Consider the following 24,708-nt stretch of genomic DNA (forward strand, 5'->3'; position numbering starts at 1 on the left):
GAGGAGCATCTGTATATAAAACTGAGGTGTTTTGTTTATGAATACCGAGCTAAAATAGTTGTTTAAAATATCACACATTCCTTCATTTCAATATTCAAGTTGACTGTCAGCAGCGTTGAGCGGTAAACCAAATGTAGAGAGCCCGATCCAATTCATCGTGCTTAGATCTCTTCAATGAATTCCTCTCACCAATTAGTGATATAGGGGCTTCTGTACTTATCTAGTTGTATTTTATGGGATGGGAGCTATGCTTGTAATGACCAGCCTTTGTATCTTTCAGCATCTTGTTCTTAAATTCTTGTATGGTTTTTGCACATACTATTGTTTCATCCACTTTGTTCCAGATGTCCACCACTCTGAGTGGGAAACTATTTTTTTTTTCCAGATCTCTTCTATAACTATCCTTTTTGAGTTTCTTTTCATGTCCTTTTGTTTTTCTTTTGTCCCACTTTAATAAATCTTTTCTGTCATGCCTTTCATGATTCTGTAAATGGCCAGATTTCCTCATTATCTTCTTTGTTCCAGGGTTGGTAGTTTCAGTTTGGACAATCTTTGTTCATATATAAATTTTGGAAGTGCTGATACCATCTTTGTCAGTGCTCTTTGGATTCTTTCTAATTTCTTTATATTCTTTTTTGTGCTAGGTGTCCATAGTGTCACAGCATATTCCAATCTTGGTCTTATCAGTGTGACTAATATTTTCTTTGCCATTACCATATCTAAGTAGTTAAAGGCCACTTTTATTGATTTTAGTAAATTGTAGGTTTCTCCAACTATTTTATCAATATGTTTGTTAGTTGTCATGTTTTTGTTAATAACACTGGGTAACAGCCAAAAAATCGTCAGGGGTTTCTCAGCTGATTTAGACTAATTTTGGTGTTCTGAGTCCGAATATCACATTGGTTTTGCTCAATCAGGTCAACTTTTTGAGATACAGCCATAGGCCTACCTGACGAGCTATACATATGATAATTTGAAGGGTTTTGAGTTCAATCCTATTTTTCTTGAAGAATATAGCGAATTATTCATATATAAATGGTTGCTTCTGGTGTGTTTCTGTTTGAAATTGACTAATTGACATATTTCTTTCTTTTCAGGGTATTGATATGGCTTCGGCGCGACGGTCATGCAGGAATAATCCTGACATTTTCTGCTACATTTGCGGAGAATACACGCTGTCAATGCACAGGAAGAGCATCACAAGCACGAAAACTTCACTGAAGTTTGGGATTCCGATGGTTTGGAGGGAGCCGTCTGACCATGAATCGGATTGTTACTTCTGCGCCATCAATACTACTGGCATCAACCGGAAGAATCGGAGCAGCCTCCAGTACCCCGACCTTCCATCTGCCCGCCGTCCAGTTGTTCACTGCGAAGAACTTCCTGTACCAGCGTGCAGAGAGCTTCCTGACAGCGACGACGAGGCCACCACTGCATAGGAGGGAGGAGATACAGAAGAAGAGTATGAAACACAAGATGGTCTGCAGCCCTTTTCACAATGTGAGCTTAATGATCTGGTTCGGGATCTCAGCTTGTCGAAGACTTCCGCCGAGCTGTTGGCCTCCAGACTCAAAGAGAAAAATCTACTCGGTGAGGACGCGCGTATCACGTTCTTTCGTAGAAGGCATCAGGACTACATGGGCTACTTCTGCCAGGAGGAAGACCTCGTGTACTGCCGAGATATCGCCGGTCTTCTTGTTAAACTCGGCGCTCCTCAATATGATCCGAGAGATTGGCGACTCTTCATAGACAGTAGTAAGCGCTCTTTGAAGAGTGTGCTCATCCACAATGGGAACGAGTTCGCCTCAATTCCTCTTGCGCACTCCACAACTCTCAAAGAGAAATATGAAGCAGTCAAGTACGTGCTCGACAAAATCCAATATGAGCAGCACCAATGGCTCATCTGCGTCGACCTTAAGATGGTGAACTTTCTACTTGGTCAGCAGTCCGGGTACACAAAGTACCCATGCTTTATATGTAAGTGGGACAGTCGAGACAGAGCCCAGCACTATGTGAAGAAAGAGTGGCTGGCGCGAGAGCAGTTAGTACCTGGGGCGAGCAACATCATAAACAAACCTCTTGTTGACCGGGAAAAGATTTTGTTCCCACCGCTTCACATCAAGCTTGGGTTAATGAAACAGTTCACGCGTGCTCTGGACAAGGATGGGAGGTGTTTCAACTACCTGTGGCGAGCCTTCCCATGAGTGACCATTGAGAATCTGAAGGCCGGCATTTTCGATGGCCCACAGATACGCCAGCTCATCAAGGACACAGAGTTCAAAAACTCCATGAACACGCTAGAGTGCGCCGCCTGGAGGTCGTTTGTGCAGGTGGTGAACAACTTCCTGGGGAACAAGAAGGCAGCAAACCATGCCACACTCATCAACAGCATGATAAAGAACTTCCAAAACCTCGGGTGTTTGATGAGTATAAAGATGCATTTCCTGTTCTCACACATGGAGAAGTTTCCTGAAAACCTTGGTGCGGTCAGCGATGAGCAGGGAGAAAGGTTCCATCAGGACATGCGTCAAATGGAGGAGAGGTACCAGGGGAGGTGGGATGCAGTCATGCTCGTGGACTACTGCTGGTCGCTGAAGAGAGACAACCCAGCAGCTGCTCACACACGGAATTCGAGGAAATGGCGATTTACGCCGTGAACTCCGAACTTTTGTGTCACGTAATGCTCATGTACATGTATTAAGCTTACCAAATGTAATCGAGTATATAAAAAATGATTGAATTTGGATACGTTGACTTTTATTTCCCCAGGAAAACGGAAAAAACGAATTTTTATGATCCGCAGAAATTGGGTTTTTGGACGAAAAATCGTTTTTTTCTTAAATGTCTGTAGCAAACAATCCTGACCTGATTGAGAAAAACCAAGGGCATTTTCGGACTCAGAGCATCACAATTAGTCTAATTCCGCTGGAAAACCCTGGACGATTTAAAAAAAAAAAAAAAAAAAATATTTTGTTACCCAGTGTAATTATTCCTAGGTCCTTTTCTGAGCTAACTTTTTTACTTCCATTGTACCAATTTTATATTGCCTTGATATTCTATTTTTACTTTTTCCACACTCCATTATACTACATTTCTTGATGTTGAAGTTTACTTCCCAATTTTGGGTAAATTTCCAAACTTTATCCAGGTCTCTCTGTAGTGATTCAGTCTTTCTTCATACAGTAGTTTTGCATCATCTGCAAAAAAGTTCATACAACATTCTACAACTTCATCCATGTCATAGATACATATGGCAAACATTATTGGAGCTAATATTTGTGCGACTCCACTTATCATTTCTTCCCAGGTTGAGGTTTTCTCCCGTTCAAGAAATCTTTCATCCATTCCAATAACTTTCCTTGTACACCTCCTGTTATTTTGAGTTTTCTTAGTAACTTTTTGAGTAGTACTTTATCAAATGCCTTTAGTAAATCTACGAAAGCACAGTCAGCCCATCCATCCCTTTCTTGTATTATGTCTATTAGCCTTGGGTAAAAAAAAATCAAGCTAGTGGCACATGACCTTCCTTGTCTAAAGCAAAATTGTTTTGGATTCAGGATATATACATCTTCCAGATGTTTAATCCATCTACTTTTGATAATTTTTTCACATATTTTAGCTATTGTGCTTGTAAGGGAGACTGGTCTATAGCTTGTTGAGTATTCCTTATCTTGCCCTTTATATATTGGTACAATACTTGCATTTTTCCAATCTTGTGGTACCTTTCCTTCTTTGAGAGGGCAATCTATTATCTTGTATATTTTGTCCATTAGTTCATCTATACCTTCTTTTAGTATTCAATCTGCAATTCCATCCGGACCGTGTGATTTTCTGACATCAAGGTTTATCATTTGGTCCCTTGTTTCTTTCTATGTCACAATTATTTCTTTCATTGGGGGAGATCTTTCTGTTCTTCATCCCAATTTTGTGTATTTTCAATCTTGAATACAGATTTAAAATGTTTGTTCATAATTTCATCCATTTCTACATCTATATATTCCCCATTCCCTTGATGCAGTTTCACTATTTACCGTTTATTTTTTAATTTACCATTTACATATGTATAGAATAATTTAGGTTGGTTCTTACATTTGTCTTTAAGTCTTTTTCAATTTCTTTTTTCTTCCTGCGTTTATCTTTACTGTCTGGGGTATTGGCTGCTTGTTATTGTGGCAAAGTAGCATGCAGTTGATACTTTAGGGTCTATATGGGGCACCCTATTGGACCAGAGCCACACATCATTTTGTCTATGATAGAGGAAAACTCTTCATAGAGAAATGATGACACTTTTATATTACGACTGTCCCTCCGTTATGCTGTCCCCCATCTCCTTGCTGCTGTCCTGTACCATTTCTCTGAGTATTCACTTTCTGCTGTGGGGGAATTCCCTGTGGTGGGGGAAAAGAATACTGTCACCAAGTATTCCCACTTGGATCGTAAGAGGCGAGAGGAAAAGGGACAGGGAGTGGGACTAGGCATCCTTCTCCTTGTAGCCCCACAGGGGACATTCCTAAACGAAAAAGTAAAGGCATAAGAGGGTCTGGGAGTTTTCGAAACAGCACCCTAAGGCTTGGGTCTTTTAATATGCGTGGATGTGGTACAGATGAGAGTAAAAGGGAAGAGATAGGTAGTATGTTTGTGAGAAGAAAGATGGATGTGTTGGCTTTGAGTGAAACCAAGTTGAAAGAGAAGGGTGAGTGTAAGTGGGAGGTTATCAGGAGTGAAGAGAGGGCGAGGGAGGGAAGGGGTGGCTATTCTAGTAAGTGAAGAGATAGGTAAACGGGTAGTGGAGTGGAAGGAGGTTTCCTCAAGGATAATGTGGATGAAGGTGAAACTGGGAAAGATGTGGGTCTTTGTAAGTGCATATGGGCCTGGCAGTGAGAAGAGTGTAGAAGAAAGGGAGGCCTTTTGGATAGATTTAAATGAGTGCATTGAGGATTTAGGGAGAAATGTCAACGTAATAGTACCGGGAGACCTTAATGCTAGGGTAGGAAATGGTCCTTTTGATGGAGTGGTTGGGAAATGTGGAGTTCCAGGAAAGAATTGTAGTGCAGAGTTGATGGTGGAAATGTGTCTAGAAAGAGAGTTGATGATAGCAAATACAGTGTTTTGGAAGAAAGTCAAGCATAAGTACACATGGGAGAGGGTGGTGGATGGAAGGGTGGTAGATAGAGCATAGATGGATTATGTAGTGGTAAATAGGACTAAGATAGGAAGAGTTAAGGATGTACATGTGCTAAGGGGAGAGGGTGGGGGGATATCAGATCTTTTATTGGAAGGTAAGTTGAGAGTGGAGAATAGATGGAGAAAGAGAAAAGGGACAAAAGGTAGGGAGGTGCTTAGAGTGAGCTCTTTAAATGAAAAGGAGAAGGAGTACAAGAAGAAGCTGAAGGAGGAGTGGGAGGGTGTGAAGGATAGAGTAGAGCTAGGTGTGGAGGAGGAATGGGGATGGTTCAAGGAGGGAGTCACAAAGTGTGCAAGGATGGTGTGTGGAACAAGAAGGACAGGAGGAAATAGAAGGAAGGGTAGTGAATGGTGGGATGAGGAAACAAAGAAGGTTGTAGAAGAGAAGAAGCGAGCTTTCACAGATTGGTTACAAAATAGGACGAGGGACTCATATGAGAGGTACAAAGAAAAGAAAAGAGAAGTAAAGCAAAAGGTAAAGGAGGCAAAGAGGAGAGCAGATGTGAAGTGGGGTAAGAGTATGACAGAAAATTTTGAAAGTAATAAAAAGATGTTTTGGAAAGAAATTAAGAGAGGAAGAGGAGGCGAATCAAGTAGAGAAGAAAAGGTGCAGATGGAGAGATGATAATGGAAGAGAAGGCAGTAAGGGGAAGATGGGCAGAATATTTTAGGGAGTTGCTAAATGTGAAGGAGGATAGGGAGGGAAAGATAGTTGCAGTGGGAAATGCTAAGAAAATGAGAGTGATGAGTGAGGAAAATGGAGGAGAAATAAGGAAGGATGAAGTGAAGGCAGTTGTTAACCCCTTCCATACGGTGCCGCATACGTAGGCGGCATGAGGAGCAAGTGGATATGCGAGGCTGCCATATCGGCGTCTTGATTATATTTATTGTAGTTGCCCCTGCGTAATGACATACTCTTCAAACTGTCTTCATCACATTTTCTATGGTTATCAAAATTCACAGGTGAAAGAGAGAATGATCGATATAAGCGTTGACTATATTTTATGATGCGAGTATTATTACGACACATCGTACGTCTGGCAGCTAATGCTGCCCGCGAGATTTTGGCCCGTACTGAAGAGGTTAAGATGATGAAAGCAGGTAAGGCACCTGGTCTGGATGGATGCCATGCAGAATGTCTAAAAAAAGGAGGTACAGTGATGGTGGACTGGCTGGTGAGGTTATTTAATGTTTGCTGGAGAGAGGGTAGAGTGCCAGAGGACTGGAGGAGTGCCTGTATAGTTCCACTTTACAAGGGAAAAGGGGACAAGTGTGAATGTAGTAGTTTCAGAGGGATTAGCTTGTTAAGGGTAGTTGGGAAGGCTTATGGGAGGATCTTGATTGAGAGGATTAGGAGAGGAACAGAGGGAGTAATTGGTGAGGAACAGTGTGGATTTAGGATGGGTAGAGGTTGTGTAGATCAGATCTTTGTGGTAAGACAAATATGTGAGAAAGCTATAGGAAATGGGAAGGATGTTTTTTGGGCTTTTATGGATCTGGAAAAGGCTTATGATAGGGTAGACAGAAAGGCACTGTGGGAGGTTATGCAGATATATGGGATGGGAGAAAAGCTTCTAGGAGCTGTCAAGAGTTTTTATGAGAGTAGTAGAGCTTGTGTCAGGATTAGAAATGGAGAGAGTGAGTGGTTCGAAGTAAAGGTGGGACTTCGTCAAGGATGAGTTATGTTGTCCTGGCTGTTCAACTTATAAATGGATGGGGTAGTGCGAGAGGTAAATGCAAGGGTAGTGGGTCAGGGATTGGAGATGGTTAAAGAAAATGGAGAAAAGTGGGAGGTGAGCCAGCTGCTGTTTGCGGACGACACTGCGCTTGTGGCAGGATCGGAGGAGGGACTGAGGAAGTTGGTGAGAGTTTGGGAGAGTATGTGATAGAAGAAAGCTAAAGATAAATGTGGGTAAAAGTAAGGTGATGAGATGTACAAGGGGTGAAAGTGGCAGTAGACTGGAAGTGAGCATTAAGGGAGAGCAACTGGAGGAAGTGTAGTTTTAGATACTTGGGTGCAAATGTGGCAGGGAAAGGTGGAGTGAAAATGGAGATAGAATGTAGATTGAGAGAAACGAGTAAATGCCTTGGTGGATTGAAGAGTGTAATGAGGAATAGACATTTGGGAATGGATGCTAAGAGGAGACTGTATAAAGGAGTAATTGTGCCAACAGCACTGTATGGGGCAGAAACATGGAACATAAGAGAGGAAGAGAGGAGTTTGAATGTGTTTGAGATGAGGTGTCTGAGAAGTATGATGGGGTTACTAGGCTAGATAGAGTGAGAAATGAGTAGGTGAGGAGAAGAACGGGGGTGGAAAGGGAGTTGGAGATAGGGTTGATGAAAGAGTATTAGGATGGTTTGGACACATGGAAAGAATGAGTGAAGGAAGACTAGTAAAAGAGGTATGGAAGGCAGATGTGGAGGGAGTGAACATGAGGGGATGTCCTAGGATGAGGTGGATGGATGGGGTGAAGGGGGCTTTGGGGTAGAGGGGAATGTCTGTTGAGGAAGGACGGGAGAGGACAGAAGACAGGGGTGAATGGAGAATGGTTGTATATGGATGATATTATGATGCATGAGGTGGAATGGGCAGGGGGATGAGGGGTGAGGTAGTATGTGTGAGCAAAAGTTGATGCAGCCCAAAGGGATTTCTCCCCGTCTTCTCCTTTTATGCATTGGGGGGACTGAGAGGGGGGGTCGCTGATTTAATGAAGCGGCCTTGCTGTGGATGTGCTGTATCTTGCAACACTGCTTCTGACCCAGGGCAGTGGACAAGGTGTAGGGATGATCTGTCATCCAGGAGGTGCTAAGATAAGAGGGAGGGTGGAGGAGTGTGAAGTGTATTCAGGGATGGAATGGGTGGGAATGATTTTGTGCCTTTTCCTTTTTGGCTACCTCCCTTGTAAGGGGGAAAAAGCCTTGGTATATGTATGTATGTATCTTTACATATTAATTTCTTAGTATGATATCTATTTGCCACTTACCCTGTTTTTGCTTTTTTCCATCTCTTCCAAGCTTTGTCTCTTCTATCTTTTGCCTCACTACATTTTTTGTACATACATACATATACCAAAGGCTTTTCCCCCCTAAATGGGGGGTAGCCAAAACAAAAAGGCATAGAAACCACTCCCACCCATTCCACTTCCTATATATTTCACTCCCCTCCAACCTCCTCCCTCCCTCCTATCTTGGCACCTCCTGGACGAAGGGTCCACTGCCCTGGGCCAGTAGTAGTGTCGCAAGACACAGTACATTCACAGCAAGGCCGCTTCATAAATTTGGCGACCCCCCTCTCAGTCCCCTCATGCAGAAAAGACGATGAGGAGAAATCCCTTGGGGTGTGTCAAATCTTTTCTCATACATACTTCCTCACCCCCCACCCACTCCCCCTCATGCATCACAGCATCATCTATACACAACCCCTCTCCATTCACCCCTATCTTCTGTCCTCTCCTGTCCTTCCTCCACAGACATTCCTCTCTTTTGTAATGCCCCTTTCACCCCATCCATCCATCTCATCCTAGGACACCCCCTGAATTGAATTGAATTCTATTCGGATACAATCATACATACAATAAGTACAATACATATAAGACTCAATACTATACATAGTACATATAATTGTACATCCGAGGATGGCACAGAAAGTCAAGAGACTTATTTCCACTGTGGTCCTCATATAAAAACTAGGAAAAGATTGTCATAGTAAAAGCTAGGTTATAAGAAGTGTAAATTAAGATTATAAGAAGTGTAAATTAAACATATAAACTATTTCCTTCAGAAAGAACAGTGCCTAAAAGATAACATTTAACTGATTTTTTAAAACTGCTTTTAGATACAATTGATTGAATGTTGGTCGGTAAGGAGTTCCAAGCAATAGCACCAGTGTATTTGAACATACTTTTCCCTAATGAACTATTAAACCTAGGTACAATAACAGATGACCTACTAGAATGAGTTCTCAGGGAACCAGCATTTCTAACAAGTGTAAAGGTATCTGACAAATAACTGGGGCAAGAGTCGTTTACAATTTGGTGAACATGATTAAGCTTTAACTGAACAACACATTTCTCAACAGGTAACCAATTTAACAGTTTAAAATGCGTATATTCTAGATGAGTACGCGGATGGAGTTTCAAAACAGTCCTGATTAGTTTGTTTTGACATATTTGAAGATTACTCTTAGATTTTTTAGATAGGTTGCTATACCAGGAAGAACAAGCATAGTCAATATGACACTGTACCAGGGCCGAAGATAGTAACTTCATTGTCTCTACATCTAGGTATTTTTGTATTCTTGCCAAAAATTTTGTTCTGGAGCTGACTCTTTTAATTATTTTTTGCGCCATAACTTCTCCCGACACTTTTTTATCAATTTCTGTTCCAAGACATTTAACAACAGACTTAGGTTGAATACTAGTATCATTACATTGGATATTTAAGTTGGGAGCATTTTTGAGTTTTTGATTAGAGCCAAAGAGAATGGTTTCTGTTTTACCTAGATATAGAGACAATTTGTTATCCATCAACCACTTGCTGACATTCAATAACTCTTCACTGAGTAACATCTCAATCCTATTTACATCTTTGCCAGAAACTAGTAAGGCTGAATCATCGGCATACAACAGCAGTTTACAGTTCACAGCAGCTTTCATGTCATTCACATACAAAAGAAACAACAACGGACCTAAAATGCTACCCTGTGGGACACCACAGGTTTTTTGTGCTGTTTTTGATGTTGTACCATTTACATTCACAATCTGTTCTTGACCTGTTAGATAAGACCTCATCCAATTAATAACATCTGATTTGAAACCTAACGCTTTTAATTTGAATAATAGAATATCATGATTTACAGTATCAAAAGCTTTCTGGAGATCTAGCATAACCATTCCACAGTAATTACCTCTATCAATTTCACCTTTGATATAATCTGTCAAATTAATCAAACATGTATCAGTAGAATATGATTTTCTAAAGCCTGATTGTAAATCATAGAACAAGTTATTACTTTGAATGTATTCATAAACCTGGTTATAAACAACTCTTTCCAAGACCCTCGATATAATACCAAGCACTGAGACAGGTCTATAGTTACTGGATTCTGTTTTGCAAAGGAATAACTTTCGCTAATTTAAAATCTTTGGGAACTTTGCCCTGTTGAATCGAAATATTGATTATGTGAGTGATACAGGGAGCAATCTGCTCAGCTGAGTCATTCACAAATCTGGCTGGAATATTATCTAGTCCGGTAGCCTTAGACCTGTTAACAGTCTTCAACATTTTATACACATCTACCTTAGCAACCGTAGACAGAGCAAAAGTGTCATGGGTTACACCCTGATACCAATAATAATTATTAATGTGTTCTTGGCCAAAAAGACCTGAAGGTACTGGTAAATTACTTACGAGGGTGGTAGCAATGGTGGTGAAAAAGGAGTTAAATTTTTGAGCCACTGCTACTTTGTCGAAAGTAACATTCCCATTAACATTAAGACCAATGTTACTACTTTTGGATTTTGGATTTTTGGAAGAACCTAATTGTTTGATTGTTTGCCATAGATTTTTGGGATTGTTTTTGTTGGTTTGAAGAGAATCTTTGTAATATCTTACCTTAGCTCTGTCTACCATAACCTGAACCTCGTTCCGTAACTTCTTATACATAGCAAAAACAGATTGATCTTTTGCTTTCTTATAATCTTTTAAAGCCTTATCTCTCCTGTTGATCATTTTCAAGATGTCACCAGAAAACCACGGCTCGGAACGTTGTTTTATTCTGATGGATTTTGCAGGAGCTAAATTGTCTAAAACACCCAAGAACAGTGCTTTAAAATTAATACAAGCTTGATCAACATATGTACAATTGACGACTGAAAACCAGTTAACCGTGGACAACCTTTCGTAGAACAATTCCTTGCTGTAATGCTTAAAGAGAATGAACTTTTATGGTATTATCCTGATTGATTTGTTGTTTGGAAACCTTCCTGATACAATATGTTGCTCTATGATCACTCAAACCAATATCAATTACTCCACTAGAACATATTTTCTGAACATCTGATACCAAAATAAGATATAATAGATTCAGCAGTGGCACATACTCTGGTGGGTTCTGTGATAATTTGTTTCAGATCATTCATTAAACAGAATGACTTTAGAGCATTATGCAGAGTATTCGAGGTTGATTCTACATGAGTATTCAAGTCACCAGTTATAATCACTTCTTTGCTCAGAAAGTCTGTGGCATTGGAACACACATCCTCAAGCTTACTATAGAGGTCATGTTGCCAGGGCGGTCTATAGCAGGCACCTACGAGAATAGGCTTAGATTTTGGCAAGAGAATGTTTATCCACAAAGCCTCTAACTCACTGTTCATATCTGTCCGCTGATCAAACGCGATGTCGTTGCGTATGTAGACAGCCACGCCGCCACCATCCCGGTTACGATCTCTCATCACGATGGTGTAGTTGTTGATCTCAACCTCCGGATCCGCTATCATATCGTCCAGCTTGGTCTCAGTGAAGCATAATACTGCAGGGGTTGACCTCTGTGCAATCTCTCGTACCTCGTCCAATTTTGACGTCAGGCTGCAAACGTTCAAGTGAACAATTTGTAGGCCCTTGCTCAACAAACAGGACAGCTTGGCATCCATCTCTGCGGACTGAGATTGTGTAACGGACTCAGTCTGAGGTACTGTGGCATGTGTATACTCTGGGTCTGATCCAGGAGTGTCATCCACTACACCAGGCAGTGCAGACAAACAGCAACTGGGACAAATAAACGAAATGTCCTCACCATTTAACTGTAGCTCCTCATATCGGTTAGCAGGGAAATCACAACAACGAATGTGGGTCCATCTGTCACATTGGTTGCAGGACTGTGCTTTACTGTTGGATCTCACGCCCACTTCACAACACGTACATGGGAGTCTAGACTGGCTCTTTCTGCTCATAGGGCCAGGGCATTGACGAATGTCACCAGATAATAGCAAACATATTGCTATTATAACACTGTTGCTTCCAGGTTTGATGTTGTTGTTGTTGTTGTCGTTCCCTAGACTGTCTGTCCGAGCAGTCCCGTCTCCCCAAGGAAGGCCACAGCCGAAACTGGGTTTTCCCACAAATCCTTTATAGAGTGGAGCTGCAGCGTCTACGTCGTGGGACCACCCCCCAACCCCAAGAGTTGGGGGCCAATCAGCAGCAACCACCCCTGGCCATCAGCTCTACGCAGATGGCACCGATCCCCAAAGAGGAGCTACGCCTACCTGGGGGAGTACCGGGTTTGATGTTGTTTACAGCGGAAGTACACGAATGCGTTCCGACCCTGACCTTGTTGCTGCACTTGGTAACGGAAGTGGGCGATAGTAGGTGTTTGTACAGACGCTCCTCAACTTACGTTTTAGTAACGTTCCGAACGGCCGAACGTAAAATGAAAATGAACGTAAGTTGTTACTGTACTACTATACATCCGTAAATTCTATTACCGTATCTTATAAAACACCCCTAAATCATTAAGTATACACATAACATTGTAAAATAATAACATTAATTTCAAATAAATTAAATTCAAGCAACATAAATTGAGATGGTGGAGGAGGAGGCAAGGCATGTTCAGTTTGTCGTTTGTGCTATGCAAACAATGGATGCAGTGTCACGCGCAAGTATCGTTTGAACTACGGAGAGCGCGCTAAACTAAAAAACGTAAAATTGAAAAAACGTAAAATTAATGAACGTAAGTAGAGGAGTGTCTGTATATAATCCATCGGCCAAATCCAAAGTGTTTGCAACAGCCATCAATCTGATCTTGAACCTTATGATCGTATTTTGGAACCTCTGAACTTCTCAACCGACCCGTTGATAACAATCACTAATACCTGGAGGGCCAAAATGATGCCAACATTACCCTTCATCATGATGGTATGTATTTGAATAAAGTACGTACGTTAGTTTATGACAACATGAAAGCTAGTATTATCTTGGACGAGGCATACTTCTGCTTTCCACACTTCTTTTACTAATCTTTCTTCAAAGCAAAAAAGACACCATTATGGTGTTATAAAATGGGAAATGAAGTAATCACAAAAGCACACAAAGAACAGGATTAGGAGACTCAATTAGGGATGATCAGTCACTAGATAATTATATAAACAAAATAACAGGAGAGAAACATAAACCGTTAATGAACATAAGAGTGGCATTTCATTATACTGATGAGAATATGAGGAGGATGAGGAGTAGAAGAAAGAAAAAAATTATATATGTATACACATATACACATATATGTAATTATATATGCATACACAAAATTATAATTATAATTGAAAATCTGATCTGCTCCCAGGATGGGTGTATGTATAATCTACCTCAGACTGGAATATGCAGTGGTGATATGGTCACTACATAAAAAGAGCTATAAGAGAAACTGAGAGAATACAAAGAATACATATATACATACATATACCAAAATAGTTTCCTCCTTATATGGGAGATAGCCAGCCAGGTCATGCACCCATCCCAAACCCATTTGCTTTCCCTTTCATCTTAGCTACAAAGGGTAGTCACCTGAATAATCCTCAGCCAGACTGATATGACATACGAGAAGTGAGTGGTGTCATGTTCCATGACGTGTCACTGACAAAGGATGCAGGTATGGTGCCAAGCCATGTCTTAGCTGGAGCCACAGCACCCACTTTCTAAGTATGTATAGGTTTATCTAAGAATGAAGAGTAAGATTTCTAGTTGTTGACACAAGTATCTTATTTTGTCATCCAAGTTGCAGGGGATTTGGAAGCCGACAGCAGAGGATTACACAATGGGAGCCTCCCGTCCTCAGAGGTCAGAGGGCACGTAAATCAAAATGATGACTCAAAGTAGGCCCTCACCTCTATGACCCACAGGCTTATGTATTTTAGATGAGTAGTTGATATATTGTGAGCCTTCTTCACACAAAAATAAAGAAACTGGTAAATTGTGTGGAGCTGGGTAGATAGCGATAGGATAGGTTACATCTGTATACATTGGCACCTGTGCCATGGCACTAGTGTTGTACTGCTGTAGTATAAAAAGATGCATGGGGATTTTTGGGTCCCCTGATAACTGTGCTCACACTTTGTTCACACCGAACTTCATTGTAAGTTAAAGGCAAATTGTAATTTATGTACATGTTAAATTAAGGGTGGCATACTGCTTCAGAAGGGTAAAAAATGAAAAATTACAAAAAGTTGTGAAAACAAGCACAAAAATAACTTGATATGTTGGCAACACCTCAGCGAAGTTTCGGAGATATTGCGCAATTTTTACTATGTTTTTGGGCAAAAAAATGTGAAATACCTCTTTTGTTTACATTATGATGTCACACGTGTTCATGATATCACAATATAATCTACGTAAGTCGCAATAATATTTTGTCTATAACATCGTGTGATGTTCTGAAGACTTCTGGCATGTACTCCGCTACTAGTGAAAGCAAAAGCGAGCATGGCAGTGTGTTGTACAAGTGTGGAGGAAAGTAACACTTCACCACTGACGGATTATTCTCTTTTATCGTGTGATCTTGTATGCTGGAACCTAGAAGAGGAGATATGGCAAAGGCCAATAAAGGGCGGAGAAGGAAGCCGGCAACCAGAAGTGTCGATAGAGGTGAGTCACCCCAGCCAGCTGATCTGCTATGTGTGCAATGTTTAAAATCCATGCCTACCACAACACAGCCAGCTGACAGCATTGACATCGCTGTACCGTCAACTTCAAGTGCTTGTAAGCTGAAACAGTTGTTTCCAGACACTGAAAAAAGTGCAGAGAGTGATAACACAGACAATGTTATTGTCAGTATGGATAATATGAAAGAGATTGAACAATGTGTGTGTTGCACACCACCAGGAAAGAAGAGGCCAGTCATTCGATCCCCAGAGGAGAAGAGCATCAGCCTGAATTGTGATGAGAAAGGAAAAGAAAAGCTAAAGGGTGTGTATAAATGCCTAACAGAGGAAACCCTCTCAAGAGATGCTTGCAGGGTAAGACCCAAAATCCGAATGAATCCTTGCATTGTCAGATCTGGAAGTATTGCCCCAAGGTAAAGAACCTGGGCAAAGTAGTTGTAGACTTTGCTGTTGCATATGCAGTACTCACCTACAATATAGGATATGAAGTAGCAGCATTTAGCACCAATCTGTACTCCACAGCAAGTACTATGAGGCCTGTTGTCCAGAGAATGGACAGAAAGAGGGAACTGTTTCGACCCTCTGTATTCAGACGCAAGCGCCTGAAGCAGACAGATGAGCAACATTATGCACCTGGTGCATTCTAAAATGCCTGTACCATCATGCTTTATGACCAGAAACACTGCTGAGAGTGGGGAAGAGGCCCATCGCTGGTATTTAGAAATCCCCCACTTGATGACGCAATGTTTTGGAGGTCCCAGTGGTGAGTTTGACCCAACCGGTAAAGGCCTATCATAACACTGTACGCAGTTCTTTGGACTCTGGCACACACAATGAGCCAATTCTTTTACTCTGGCTCAGCAGTTACATAGAGTAAGCCTGGTGTAATATATTGGCACCATACACCACCATTTTATTGACACCCATATGCCTCTAGAGGTAATTCAATCCTTGTGCCAAGTTCAGCAGGCGATTTCCGAAAACAGTAATATTTATACTAAAAAATTATAAAACTTCCTCCAGAGTTCATCAATCTTTCTGAAATTTTCCATGTTTCATTCATAGTGTTTTTTCCACAAAATGACACAAATTTATCAGTATCTGATTATTGTAAATGAGGGTTCTGAATTTTTACCAGGAAAAAAAATGCATGAAATATTGCTTTAAAAAAAAAAAAAAAAAAATCAATTGACACAAATTACAAGGTAGACTTATAACTTTGTGTCATATTTCATCCCATACTATGTAGAGTTTGTACACGAAAATGGAGCTTTTAGTTCAGTATAGTTACGGACTTTTGTTCATTTGAAAATAGGAAAATTTTCACTTTTTCATGAAAAAATTTATTACAGCTACAATTGTGTATGTAAAACAGTGAAACTTGGGGTAATTTACCACTGTGACATGCACAATTTGTGGTAGAAAAATCAGCCTTCTATCATTAATCTGAATGTCTCATAAGTGGAAGTGCTATGCCACCCTTAAGTAATTGTGCTCCACCTTTTCCTTAACCCCAGTGAGATTTAAATGATCTAAAAAGAGGCTTAATAGATGTTCTAGAATCTGGATTGCAGGAACTGTTCGAGTCATATTTTATGATTCGAAGCACCAACTCAAATACAGAGTCTAGTTCGTGACAGTGGAAAACCTTGGATTACTCACACTAGAGTAGCAGCATGTTAATATAGTTATCTCAAGTAAGATATATTATGTTGTTGTCTAGGGATTGTTAGTGTGGGCCATAGTAGTAAGAAGTGTTTTGTGTTTTCTATGTGGTGGCTGCAATTTGGACAACCTAAATCTGTGGCCAGGTCTATTCTATGTAGGTACTGTTTTAATGCTGAATGGTGCTCTGAGGGCAGGTGCCTCAAAGGTTACACTGCTTTTAAAAAAACATATGGTGATTGCAACAAATGGGTGGGAGTATGTGCATACCTTTGACTTGGCTACCTCCCTTAAAAGGGGGAAGAAGCCCTTGGTATATACATGGGTTGCAAAGAAGAAACTGGGAAGAATATACTAGGTACTGAGCAAAGAAAGTGGTGGCTAAACGCAAGGCATGGTGTATGGGAGAGTTTTAATTTAGTGGATTAAGAGGGAGAGGGTGGATGGGTCAAGTTTTTGTAGAAATATAAGTGGGAAGTTTTTGGCAATGGTAAGGATGTCTTGGGCTTTAATGGCCTTGAGAAGGCATACAAGGGTGGTTCACAAAGTTATTATAGAATGTGCTGTGGATGTATGGAATAGTGGGAAGTCTGTTGAGGGTGGTCAATATCTTACATGTAGTGTAACTTGTGTGGGGGTTGGGAATGGAAAGAATGAGTGTTTTGAAGTGAAGGTGGGGCTGTGACAGACAGGGTTGTATAATGTCATTATGGTGAGTGAGATTAAAAGGAAGTGGGAGTTGAAGCAGTTGTTGTTTGCAGATGGCTAAGTCTGAGAACAAACTGAAGCAGTTGGTGGTGGAGTTTGGGAGGATGTGTCTGAGGAGAAAGTTGAAAGTAAATATGGACAAAATAAGGTGATGCAATGTACTAGGAGTAATGACAGTGGAGGATTGGATGTAAATTTAAAGGGTGAGAGACTGGTGGAAGGGGAGAGCTTTGGGGTATTTGGAGCCACATGTGGCAGGGAATAGGGTGGAGGATTGGAGGTGGAAGAGGATCATAGGGTAAGGAAATCAGGTATGTCAGGGAAGAATTGAAAATGTCATGAGAAATATGTATCTGGGGATGAACACAAAGAGAAGTATGAAGCAGTTATTGTGCCCACACTAAAGTATAGAGTGGAGACCTGAAATCTGAATAAAACAGAAAAGCAGAGCCCAAATGTGTTCAAGATAATGTTTTCAAGGAGTATGGTAAGTGTAACAAGAATCGTTTGTATAAGAAATGTGGGGAAGAGGCAGAGAGTAGGATTAAAAAGAGCTGGTGGATCCAAGAGTGCTGAGGGGGTTTGGGCATTAGGAAAGAATGAGTGAGGAAAATGTGGAAAGAAATGGAAACCTGTAACCCCACAGCACCTGGCAACAGTTCGCAGCCTCTCCCCCATCCCCCCAAGAGCTCTCTGGGAAGATACTCTGGACTTTTGTCTGTATTAATGTGGGATTATTTCTACATCATTGGCTGAAAGTAATAGGAGGAGAGCAGTTATCAGTTGTCAGGTCTCGTATATGAAAATGTGTAAGAAATATAATTAAAGTTGATAGAGACATCTTGGAATCAAGCCCATCAAGGTCTGTGAGATGGTTGACAGGTTTTGAAAAATGGGCAGGACCATCACAAGCAGGCATACATCATTGGTCCCTGGATGGTGTGAACTTTAAAGGAGGACCAAGAATATGGTGGAAAAAGATGGTGAAGTCATGCGATAAGAATGCCCATCAAGCAATGAAGAGATAGTGTAAAAGGTCAGCATGAATGGAGAGCAGTTAAATATAAAGAAGAAAATGAAGTAGACTGAAGGGATGTTCTTGTCTGCTCTGTAAATTTCTTGAGTGGATAAGGAGAAGGGGAATATCATTAAACAAAGAAGGAGGGTATATCACCTCCACCCGTCAGGAAAGGAGCAATGCTTGTTGGGTCCCATCACCTACTCTCCAATTTATCATACCGAGCTTCAAATATGTCTTTGACTTGAAGGGTGAGGTGAAGTACAGGATGATTCATCATCCATGACGTGCTAAGACAAAAAGAACAACAAATGGGTCTTGGATGGGTGTATACTTTGAGTTAACCATCCTCTTTATCTGGGGAAAAAGGCCTTTTGTTGCATGCACATGTATATGAAGTGAGAGGGAAGAGGAAAGACTAGTTTCGTGCGAAACTAGTCAAGAATAAACTCAGATTAAGACTTCAGTCTTTCCTCTTCCAACCCACTTCAACTTGTCAGAATGTCTCAGCATATATGTACCAAACTACCATTATGATATACAGTAATCTATACAGTAGTTGGAAAGCTGACTTTAGTATAAATACTACCATAACATGAACCATTTCCATTTTTTTTTTTTTACTCTCCAAAACATTGAAAACAAGAAAACTTTTATTTCCTATTCTTAAAAGAAAAGAAAAGAAAAAAAAAAAATCAATCATACTTACATGTGGGTTATCTACCAAGTAGAGAGCTGCTTGTACGATGACAAGCATGACCACTGGTATAGCCACCAGAAAGTTGGGTACCTGTCGTACCTCATAATATCGCAACAGACCAACCTGGGTGTACATTTGCTTTCTAAATATGACATTCATTGACTGAAATTCAAATGAATACCCAGTGAATCATGATTCTTTATGCTGAAACACCTTACACAGCTATTTCTTAGAACAAATGAAAAATCAACTGAAAATGACATACTAGATCTTATATAGGGTTTCATTTGAGGAATGTTACTGAATTACAAAATACCAGCTGTAAAAATACCTGACACATAAAAGGAATGTCTCACCTCCCAGTATTTGTTCTGGACGAAGGAATATGCTAAAGGAGGAACATTGTAGCACCAGTCAGCACTGCCAATGTCGGGTGAATGCAAGAAATTGGAACGCACAAACATTTCAATGTGGGGAGGCATTTCTTGCATAAAGTTGATATCTTCATTGCAGTAGGTCTATTTTGGAATAAAACACAAAGACATATTTCACTATGTTACACACCAACTATTTTCATAATCAACCTATTTGAAATGAATAATTATATTGAAAAATATAAACAACTGTATTGGAATTTTGTCTTGGACTTTGCAATTATATTAAACTGTAAACAGTGTTTTACATAGTAACTCCAGAACTGGAAGAAGACAAATGGCAGGATGACAAATGCACAGCTAATGAAGAGCGGGATGAGTGTGTAGTTGAAGGTCAAAATCACAACAATCAACAAACTTAAGTGGCCTGATTCAGTTGTTGCATTTCGAATTCTGAAGATGTAAAAGAAAACATTATTTATAAATCTGAAGGTTACTATATGAATAACAGAATTTTTTCAACAAGAACAAGAAAATTAATCATGGCTGTGACATAAAATGATCAATTAATCATAAGGGGGGTGACCTAGCCAAAGAACACCTGCATCATATACAAATAAATCCTATCTCCTCCAATCCCCCAATCATCTCTTCTATTTCAGCACCTCATGGATGAAAAGTCACCCTGCTCCCCCATTAACCTATAAACTGTGACATACATCACATGATGGACAATGTGTAAATGCAACATGCATTATATAATGTGAAGGCTTTTCTTAAACTTGGCAGTCTATATTTTACTCCCATATGTCTTCAAACGAAGTTTGGCGACTCAGGGTGAACCAGTCCACACACTACACCTACACTCCCATGCATCCTTTGTTCTCAGGAAGGGCAGACCAATCACCTCAACATGAACCATAACCCTCTACTTCTTGTGGTATGCAATGTAAGATACATACATACATATATATACCAACAGCTTTTTCCCCCTTACAAGGGAAGTAGCCAAATTCAAAGGCATAAATCCTCTCCCACCCATTTCATCCACACCTACTCCACTCCCATTCACCACCCCTCCCTCCCTCTTTTTTTTTTTGGCTCCTCCTGGATGATGGGTCATCCCTGCATCTTGCCCAATGCCCTGGTTCAGAAGCAATGCAGCAAGACACAGCACATCCACAGCAAGGCCACTTCATTTAATTGGCGATCCCCCCTCTGCCCCCTCATGGAGAAAAAGAGATGGGGAGAAATCCCTTTGGGCTGTGTCAAAAAATCATTTACACATACCTACTCCTGTCCATATATCACAGCATGATCCATACACAACCATTCTCCACTCACTCCTATCTTCTGTATTCTCCCTTCCTTCCTCAACAGGCATTCTCCTCTTTCCCAATGCCCCTTTTACCCCATCCATCCATCTTGTCCTTGGTCACCACTTCATGATCACTACTTCCACCTCTGCCTTCCACACATCTTTTACTTATTGTTTTACACTTCATTCTTTCCATGTGTCTAAACCATCCCAATACTCTCATCAACCCTATATCCTAACTCCCTTTCTATCCCTACTCTTGCTCTCCTCCTCATTTCTCACTCTATCCAGCCCTTACCATATTTCTCAGAAATTTCAACTCAAACACTTTTAAACCCTTTCTCTCCTCCTCTCTTATGTTCCATGTTTCTTCCCCATACAGTGCTGTTGGCACAATCACTCCTTTAATCAATCTCCTCTTAGCATCCATTTCCAAATGTCCATTTCTCATTACACTTTTTAACTCCCAAGGCACTCACTCAGTCTACATTCTACCTCCACTCAAAGGATTACAAAGGCGGAGCATGCCGACAGGAGACCTTTTGGTCCATATCTAGGTCGGATGCGGGAAAAAAATCATAATAATAATAAAATAATAATTATAAAAAAAAACTATAATAATGTATGCAACAAACAAAATATATAAATAAATGCATAGGTATAGTTGAATAACAAACAAACAGGTAAACAGTAAATAATAATAAATTGACAAATAACTAATAATAAATGAAAATCAAACAGACAAATGATAACAAAGCAAAAACAAATAATATATAATAAATTATAATCATTACAGCATCTTGCTTAGGTGTTTATCTAAACGAGTCTTAAAGCTTCAAACTGAACTACATTGCACTACCTGTGCAGGAAGTTTATTCCATTCATTAACTACACGGTTGGCAAAGTTGTTTTTACCTACTTCCAAATTGAATCTATTTCCGGATAGTTTGAGACCATTGTTTCTTGTCTGATTCTCATTCAATGTGAAAATTTTGTCACTTTCCTTCCACATTTGCATCCAAGTATCTAAAACTATCCACTTCCTCCAGTCTCTTTCCCTTAATACTCACTTCCAATTTGCTACCATCCTTTCCCCTTGTACATTTCATCACCTTACTTTTACCCACATTTACCTTCAACTTCCTTCTTTCACATACCTTCCCAAGCTCTGTCACTAACTTCCTCAATCCTTCTTCTGATCCTGCTATTGTCATCAATAAATAACTGGCTTTTCTCCCACTTTTTTCCACTTTCTTTAACCCTCTCCAATTCCAGGTCCATTACCCTTGTGTTTACCTTTCACCACCCCATCCATGTATAAAATGAATAGCCAGGGCAATGTGACACATCCCTGGTGAAGTCCCACCTTCACCTCAAACCATTCACTCTCTCCATTTCTAATTCTAACACAGGCTCTACTACTCTTGTAAAAACTCAACTTTTTAACAACTTTCCTCCTATCTCATATATCTACAATACTTCCCACAGTGCCTTCCTGTCTACCTTGCCATAAGCCTTTTCCAAATCAATAAAGGCCCAAAAAACATCACTAACTTTTTGTAAAGCTTTCTCACATATCTGTCTTACCACAAAAATCTGATCCATGCAACCCCTACCTGTCCTAAACCCACACTGTTCTTCACCAATTACTCCCTCTATTCCTCTCAATCAAAACCCTCCCATAAGCCTTCCTAACTACACTTAACAAACTGATCCCTCTGAAACTACTGCACTCACACTTGTCCCCCTTTAGTTTGTAGAGCAAAACTATACAGGCACTTCTTCAGTCCTCCAGCACTCTACCCTCTTTTAAACAGACATTAAATAACCTCACTAGCCAGTCCACCATCACTGTACCTTCCATTTTTTAGACTCTGCATGACACCCACCTGACCCAGGTGCCTTACCTGCTCTCATCATTTTAATAACTGACGAGTTAAACACCATATGAGGACGGAGCCGTTATTTGTACGATGTTTCGCTTATTACAGCTTTTTCAAGTACAAGTTGAGATACATATGCTTGAGATTAAATATGGGGAAAGGAGGGAACAGGGAGAGAAAAGAAGAAGGGGGGGGAAGGAAGAGGAGGAGGAGAAGGGGGGGGGGATTGAACACTGGGAAAGGTTGAGAATGCTGGCCCAAACGTCCATGGGTGAAATGTTCATAAAGGGTGGTTTAAATATCTAAAATTTTGTTGGCCATAGGTATTAGGGGAATTATGTGGGGCGAGATGTTAAACATGCCTGTTTTGTTCAATAGTGTTCGTTCCTTGAATGATTGCTGCTTCTAAACACTTCCTGCGGATTTTGTCTGGTTGTCGTATCAGCATCTCTGCATTCTTCCAGTCCATAAGATGGTTTTCCTTGTTTCTGTGTCACACATGCATTGGTGGTGGTGACATCATGCCTGACGTCGTAACGGTGTTCACGTATTTGTGTATTCAGGTCGCATGACGTTTCTCTGATGTAAACTTTATCACATCCTGAACACGGAATACGATAAACACCGGCTTTGATGCCCGGTGTTTGGTTGTTGTGTATTTTCGTCTTCGTGATCTCTTTTATTGTCCTGCTTGTCTGGCACACTACTTCCAAGTTGGTGGTTCTTAAAATATGTGTCAGGTTGGTGGCAACATCTGGTTGGCAACACGAGACATTTTGTTGTGCTATCCTGCTGCCTACGGCAGGCCACTAAGATTCGGGAAAGCCGTAGGCAGCAGGACAGCACAACAAGACGTCTCATGTTGCCAATCAGCGAAGTTGCCACCAACCTGACACATATTTTAAGAACCACCAACTTGGAAGTAGTGTGCCAGACAAGCAGGACGATAAAAGACATCACGAAGACGAAAATACACAACCAAACACCAGGCACCAAAGCCGGTGTTTATCATATTCCGTGTTCAGGATGTGATAAAGTTTACATCGGAGAAACGTCACGCGACCTGAATACATGAATACGTGAACACCGTTACGATGTCAGGCATGATGTCACCACCAATGCATGTGTGACACATATAAACAAGGAAAACCATCTTATGGACTGGAAGAATGCAGAGCTGCTGATACGACAACCAGACAAAATCCGCAGGAAGTGTTTAGAAGCAGCGATCATTCAAGGAACGAACACTATTGAACAAAACAGGGGCATGTTTAACATCTCGCCCCACATAATTCCCCTAATACCTATGGCCAACAAAATTTTAAATATTTAAACCACCCTTTATGAACATTTCGCCCACGGACGTTTGGGCCAGCATTCTCAACCTTTCCCAGTGTTCAATCCCCCCCCTTCTCCTCCTCCTCCTCCTCTTCCTTCCTCTCCCCGTTCCCTCCTTTCCCCTTATTTAATCTCAAGCATATGTATCTCAACTTGTACTTGAAAAAGCTGTAATAAGTGAAACGTTGTACAAATAACGGCTCCGTCCTCATATGGTGTTTAACTCGTCAGTCTTGTCGGCAACTGCCACTTTCAAGAAAATTTTAATAACTGCTTACACCTCATCTTTTCATTTCTACATTTTCCTCATTCATCATTGTCATATTCTTAGTGCTTCCCACTGCAACTACCTTTCCCTCCCTATCCTTCTTCACATTTAACAACTCCCTAAAATACTCTACCAGTCTTCCACTTGCCACTGTCTCTTCCATTATCGTCCCTTCATCTCCATCTTTTACCATTTCTTCTCTACTTGGTTTGCCTTCCCTTCCTCCCAAAACATCTTTTTATTACTTTCAAAAATTTCTTTCAAACTCTTATCCCATTTTACATCTGCTCTCCTTTATCTTATGCTTTACTTTTCTTTTCTTTGTATCTCTTACATGATTCTTTCATCCTATTTGGAACCAATCTGTGATTGCTTATTTCTTCTCTTCTACAACCTTTTTGCTTCCTCATCCCACCAATCACTACCTTTCCTTCTATTTCCTCCTGCCCCCCTTGTTCCACACACCATCTTTGCACACCTTGTGACTTCCTCCTTGAAACATTCCCATTCCTTCTCCACTCCTGGTTCTACTCTATCCTTTACTACCTCCCACTTCTCTCTCAGGTTATTGTACTCCTCCTTTTTTCTTTCTC

General features: G+C 40.6%; 1 protein-coding gene across 4 annotated transcripts in view; it reads right to left on the minus strand.

Moving 5' to 3' along the window:
• PIG-V (phosphatidylinositol glycan anchor biosynthesis class V) overlaps positions 1 to 24,708 on the minus strand; it is a 115,431-nt gene that overhangs the window by 72,105 nt on the left and 18,618 nt on the right. For 2 of the 4 annotated variants that reach the window (XM_076210922.1, XM_076210920.1), the window contains exons 3-5: positions 19,617 to 19,761; positions 19,291 to 19,452; positions 18,944 to 19,057 (exon numbers count right to left, since the gene is read on the minus strand). In XM_076210922.1, coding sequence (XP_076067037.1) covers positions 18,944 to 19,057; positions 19,291 to 19,452; positions 19,617 to 19,761 — 421 coding nt within the window. Of the gene's footprint in view, positions 1 to 18,943; positions 19,097 to 19,290; positions 19,453 to 19,616; positions 19,762 to 24,708 lie in introns of all 4 variants that reach the window. The other 2 variants (XM_076210921.1, XM_076210919.1) reach the window with 1 other exon arrangement.

The sequence above is a fragment of the Oratosquilla oratoria genome, chromosome 28 (genome assembly GCF_046742065.1).
Source record: "Oratosquilla oratoria isolate Oo_2021 chromosome 28, ASM4674206v1, whole genome shotgun sequence".
Lineage (NCBI taxonomy): Eukaryota > Metazoa > Arthropoda > Malacostraca > Stomatopoda > Squillidae > Oratosquilla > Oratosquilla oratoria.